This window comes from Lethenteron reissneri, chromosome 31, assembly GCF_015708825.2.
Source record: "Lethenteron reissneri isolate LAM-NWPU_2019-01 chromosome 31, ASM1570882v1, whole genome shotgun sequence".
Taxonomy (NCBI): Eukaryota; Metazoa; Chordata; class Hyperoartia; order Petromyzontiformes; family Petromyzontidae; genus Lethenteron; species Lethenteron reissneri.
The window spans coordinates 3450301-3456630 of NC_083809.1; the positions used below are offsets into that span (position 1 = coordinate 3450301).

The window sequence follows — 6330 nt, forward strand, 5'->3', positions numbered from 1 at the left end:
CCCGGGGTCTCTGGAAGCCTCCGATTGCCGAGTGGCCCTGTTGTCGGAGCACGTGGCTCCCAAATGGCAGGTTGCGAGACAAAATCCTGGTCAGGGAGGTCAACTCAGTCCTTCCTCTCTCTGGGGTCGCTCGAATCCGTGCCACTCTGTGGGAATTTGGCAGTGATTGTCCCATGGATTTACTGAGCATGGTGGTGCCACCTGTGATGCAGTGCTCTTGTGGGCAAGGGTTGGTGGATCAAATAGAGATATGTGAGATTACCAAACTCGCCAGGTTGTGTATGGTGGCTCAGGGAATGGCAGCAAAGAAAATTAGTTGTTTAACTAATCTGTGCAGAACTTTGAGTGTGATAGCCTCATATGTGCGTGGTTTCTCTGGATATTCCAGTTTACTCCCAAGTGGAGAACACTATTGGCCAAACATCCCAGTGAAAAAGAGGTTTGAGAGTCGGTGAGGATGTCTTCGATAAATGGACGTTATGTTTATGATCGTTATCATAACTGATACCTGTCATAGAAATGTGGAATATCCATAAACCCGCTCATTGTGACAAACGGAAAAGAACTTGATCCTACACAGCCACCTGCCCGCCGTACCTTTCTTCATTATTGACAACTTGCAGCTCAGCACACGGCAGATGCCTGCGCAGCGCGACTCACGACCTCCTCTTGATACCAAGATCCAGGATGGTCACGTCTACGCGCCGCTTCTGGGTGGCAGCCCCAACAGTCTGGGACGATATCCCTCTGCACATTCGCAGCATCACCTCAATCGCCTCCTTCAAGAGAGACTTAAAGACTCACCTCTATAACCACGCTTTCGAGCGACTCTGAGCTTGGCTCCGTGCCTCTGAGATGCGGCCGTTACGTCCGCAAATTTGCGCGCGTTATAAATTGCATTATTATTATTACAAGGGTTAGTTCATGTTTGGTGGAAATTGACTTGGTGTGTCTTCACTGACTGTACCAGATGGATCCCCCCCACCTCTAAATATGACATGTTATTGGTGATCTTATAAGGTTAATAAATAAAGCCTCAGCAAATGTTGCATTTGTTCTCTGGGCCCTGCAATCAATGGAAAACCTTGTTGTGCAATTGGCTCATTATGACCATAATCTGATTCGCAAAAGCAGTGTTCACTTTCAAAATCTATTTTCTTTTCTTCTACACATCGTACTTTAGGCATCATATAATGTAATGATACATTTGCATTCAGAACTCACGCAGAGCAGTGCGCCCACCCCATGTTTTAAAAAAAAACAGCCCAGAAGGAGATATCACAGATCCTTTGAAGTGAACTCTCATGCACCCACTGTTCTACACAAGCATGTTTTTTACATGGTAATCAAATGTCTGCGGATGCAATTTCCACAGATCTACTTGTGAAACACCTTTCAAGTTGCCTTGTTATTTTATATGTTCTGGATGCAAATTCCGACACGATCTGCTACAATACCGGAGCTCATAGCACGATAGTCAAATATGTTGCCAACGTATGCGCAGAACCAGACTTAACACGATTGGGTTTTTTCTCTATTCCAGCCATTGGTGACAGCTCTGAGACCGGCATGTCACAACACTTGATAAACCTGTTTAACCACAGGCAGCTGAGCTTAGCTGAGCTTAGCTGCCTGGTTTCGAACCCAGGATTTCAGCGGTGCCACCTCAGTGCTCTGACTCTTGAGCCACGAGGTCACCTTGAGAACCCAGTTTCAGCACACACGGGGCTAAAACCCAGATTTGAACCCATCTAATCTCTGCAGTGCCGACCCAAGATTTCCCCATCCGACCGACCGCTCCAGGCAAAGCCGTGACCTTTTTCCCGTCCATTGTGCACCGACACCAGGCTGGGTTGAGCCGCCCACGCGCCGAAACGTCTCGTCCAGTGAGGGTCCCGCGGGCCCCCCGTGCCCCCGTGGCGTGTGGCCGCACGGTTGCTCCGGGGAGGACGTCTTGTCGGAGCATAGCTCCGGGGAGCGAGGAGCGTCACCGACGACACTCGAGCCGGGACCACAGGCGACATCACCCCCCGGCAGCACCGCCGGTGAGGGCATGAGTTGTCGCGTGTCAGCACAAGAACTCTGCTTTCATAAGCTCTCAAAGCCAGAGCCGGATTATGTTTAATGGGAGCCTAGGGCTTTTATAGTATTGGTGGGGAGCCCAGTTTGTTTATTCAATTTCTCCCCCTTGATTGTTTTACCACCACCCATGCCCGATGCCAAGCACTCCGTTGTGATTCACCTTGTTTAATTCAGTTCGGGTGTTTAAATGCAAAATAGGAATTGTAAACCCGAGTCAAAGCGGAAAAATAACAGAACTGTTTTAATTTCGGCACCTTACAACAGCCGCCACCGTTCGCCACCAAGCGGTGGTGATGTCACCTCGGCGTTTGTACCAAGCTAGGTGCACCTTGAGGCAACATAACCGGTAATAACACACAGTGATTAAACTTGAGGATGTATCATAGTGCTGCTGAATTGCATATCATCCATTGCAAAGTACCACAAATGTAGATTTTATTTTTTTAGAAGAGCACTGCAAAATGCAGCCTCTAAAGCTCCTCCTGCTCATCGCACTGTGGCAGCGGCGTAGCCATGGAGGGTGCACGCGGTGCGATTAAACTTGGGGCCTTGGGCCAGCGGGGCCCAGCTGCCGGACTTACAAGAGGGGAGGGGAGGGCAGTGGGGGCGGAATTTGGACAGGGAGTACCGCACAGAGAGTCACCCTTCGATACATTTATGATTTTTCGGGTTCAACCTTAATGCCTGAGGCTCAGTGAGTCATACAAAGGCTGATTCAGCAATAATGCCCGAGGCTCACATCGTCATACCGAGACACCATTGAGATGATTTTGGGTTCAACCTTAATTCCCAGTACTTGATAGTGGCATGGTGGCATAAAAAAACCCTCAGTATCCATTACTGGCTGGCTAAGTGGATAGATACTTAAATCGCCACACGGCGCTGACCGCTCCAGCGTGCCTGCCCTTTGCCCCTACACCGCCCGCTTGCTCACCGCAGATCTCGCGAGAGTGCCAGAATTTCGAACCGGCACAGCGGACAAGTGGAGCACATCCTCATCGCCACGCCGGCTCCCGGCGCCAACAACGCCACCGTCGTCGTCATCGCCGCCGCCGCCGCCCACCGCGACGCCGGACCCCAAGTCGTCGTACACCAGCCTGGACCTGGTGCTCATCAGCATAATCGGCATCAGCTCACTGGGCATCGTGCTGGGCGCCGTGTGCGTGGGCCTGCTGGCGTTCTGCACGAGCCCGTGCCAGGCGGGGAGGTCGTCGCCGTCGCCGCCGCCGCCAAACGGCACGATCACCAAGCCGAGGCTGCCCGCCGGCGAGGGCATGGGAGGGTTGGAGCTGTGTGACGGTGCGGCCAACGGGGTGAGGGGCAAGGTTGGCCGTCAGAGCTCTTCCTCCGAGGCGTGACCGCTGGGGATAATCGACGCTCCCCCCGCGGTGTGGAGCTTACGCTGCTGCTGCTGCCGTGGACTTAATGGAAGGTGTGTGGCAGGTGGCTCTCATGCGAGCGCAGCGGAGGCGGCAGTGGCTGCGGCACGATTTGACCCCGTCGATTTGAACGGCGCTTGCTCGAGGAATTCTTCACAAGTGACCCTAAGAACTGAACCTCGGCATTGTCCGAAGTTGCGCAAATCTCACAGCGATGGGGGTGGGTTAAACCCATCGCTTTTCCTCAAGCATCTCCCGAACTGTTTGTGTGTCTCCAGCATTTTTTATGGAGGCTGAAGTGTCCTCAATTGGTGTTCGAAGCTTTTCCTACTTTTGCATCAAGCAGGATTGTTTGGCCCATTAGGTTCAAATGGCTGATGGAAGGAAAAGGACATGGTGTATATTCAAAGCCACCTCAATTTTATGAAGGCATTGCCACCTGTTGTTCGGAGCACCTTATCGAATTAGACGGCCATAATGCCTCCAAGGTTCATAGAGCAAAACTAAAACCACGTGCCGTTTTATCGTCTAGAACATGTGACAAAAACGTACGCAATTGGATTTTACCGTGACAGGAGATGGTCGTCGACCATAGACCTTGGTTTGTTTGTCAGGGGATGTGTGACATCACGCCGCGTGTCTGAAGAAGAAAGGGGAAGACTTTGGGTGGATTTGTGAACACTGTAGAAAATGGAGCGCAACCGTTTGCAGAGATAACATCACGAGAATCCTAAAAATATTTCACTCCACAAATCCATATGTTGAAGCCCTTAATTACATTTCTATTCCAAAAAAATGCTGTCAATGTGGAAAATTACGGTTTTCCATAAATACAGGAAGGAAAATTTCAAAGTCTTGCTCTACAGAATGACAGAATTTTTTTTTACAAAACTAGCACTGCCCGCGTATTTACGTGGGACACAGGGCTGGAGTACAGGGTGGGGGGCGGGGGGGGCAGAGGGGGGGCTGGGGGGGAAACGGAACGGGTGCTGAGGGGAGGCGTGATGTCAGCACGACTCACGGGCATCCCGTAATGCTGCGGGATGTGGGTGACGTCGTTACGCTGATGTTCGCTATTTCGTCACCTGCACGCCAGCCAGCCAGGCAGGCAGGCAGCCAGCAAAACTTTTTTCGAATATAGTATTATACAGGTGGGACTTTTCTGTACAACATACAGTCATCCCTTAAACTAGACCAAAAGGTCTCGGATTACTGCCTTTCATGAGACTGCAAATTAAATTATAGTTGACTGGGTGTGAAATAATGCCTCAATTCCCTTTGTCGCTATGAAAACTACACCCAAAATGTTTCGTGAACATGTAGGCGCATTGGTCGCTCCGTGGTGACCAGTTGGTATTTTCAACAACAACAGAAAAATCGGAATCGTCAGAAATGAAACTTCAAACGAGGATGTCATTTTTGTTGCGAGGAATTTTTGTTTTGTTTGCTTCTAAGTCGAGTGCTTTCCTCGGTTCGATATGCTGCGGTGGAGCGGTGGTGGCTGTGCACGCCTGTAATCCAGCACCGCGGCGGCAAGAGTTGATGGATCGAACAAATGTCCCTTCCCGTAGCACTATGAGACCTCCTTTTACCAGTGGCAAAATATAGTAGTAGGTTTTTACCCTTTAAACTGGTACAAAACTGACACCTTTATACAAGGCATCATACACTATGGGGACCTCATTTGCCAGTAAAAATATGATAATTGGTTCTTTACCCTTCTATCTGGCAACAAAACTGACACCTTTTTGCAAGGAGTCATGTTTGCATAGACCGCAATACCTGCAGTCATAATACAAACAAAAGAACATAACTCTGATAATGTGCACTGTCCCTGAAGTTGATTGGTCCACACCCGAGACAGCTTTCCTTCGAGCCTTGTCTCATATGGGTTGGACCAGATGACGCCATAGTGTAGATGCTTGCCCCGAGCTCTCATACTCTGATGGTGCATTGTCCTTGAGTTGTGCGCCTTTTGGCGTCATCTGGTCCAACCCATATGAGACTAGGCTCGAAGGAAAGCTGTCTCGGGTGTGGACCAATCAACTTCAGGGACAGTGCACATTATCAGAGTTATGTTATTTTGTTTGTATTATGACTGCAGGTATTGCGGTCTATGCAAACATGACTCCTTGCAAAAAGGTGTCAGTTTTGTTGCCAGATAGAAGGGTAAAGAACCAATTATCACAAGGCATCATGTTTGCAATAACCACAACACAAGCAGTCAAAATGCAAACGCCGTTTGGCGTCTTCTGGTCCAACACCAATGGAGACTAGGCTCTAAGAAAAGCTGTCTCGGGTGTGGACCAATCAACTTCAAGGACAGTGCATATCATTATCAGAGTTGTTTCTTTTTGTTTGCATTTTGACTGCTTGTGTTGTGGTTATTGCAAACATGATGCCTTGTATAAAGGTGTCAGTTTTGTACTAGTTTAAAGGGTAGAAACCTACTACTAAACCTTCCCGTAGCGTCGAGGTGCCATAACCGTGGCTTGCCAGGAGAAGGCAGTAGACAAAAGCGAGGACGAACATCATCCGTCCCTTCCGTGCAGGATAGATTGTTGCCCCCTCGAACACGCGTGGGTTTTCTCCGGGTGCTTCGATTGTCCTCCCACATGCATGAACACGGATTAATTGGCTGAAAATATCTCAACATAGAGAGGACTGCAGAGCTGTGGTAACTGTTGTCGGGTGGGCCCTCAACGATTATTGGATGCAATTTGCATGAAGGACGCTAAATATATATAAAAAAGGAATACTTAATGTCTCTGGTCCGATTTAACCTAAGTACATTCCATGTTATCTTTTGTCACTTCCTTTTCTCTATTCAAACTTTTGACTTTGGTATTTCTTTTGCATTATCATTGTG

The 6330-nt window shown here is 49.2% G+C and overlaps 1 protein-coding gene across 1 annotated transcript in view; it reads left to right on the forward strand.

Annotated features, from left to right (window-relative positions):
- Positions 1-4382, forward strand: part of LOC133349681 (neuropilin-2-like) — a 31419-nt gene extending 27037 nt beyond the window's left edge. The window contains exons 12-13 of the mRNA XM_061563328.1: positions 1848-2045; positions 3022-4382. Of these exons, the coding sequence (XP_061419312.1) occupies positions 1848-2045; positions 3022-3440 (617 nt within the window). The 3' untranslated portion in view covers positions 3441-4382. The remainder of the gene's footprint in view (positions 1-1847; positions 2046-3021) is intronic.
- Positions 4383-6330: the final 1948 nt, after the last annotated feature.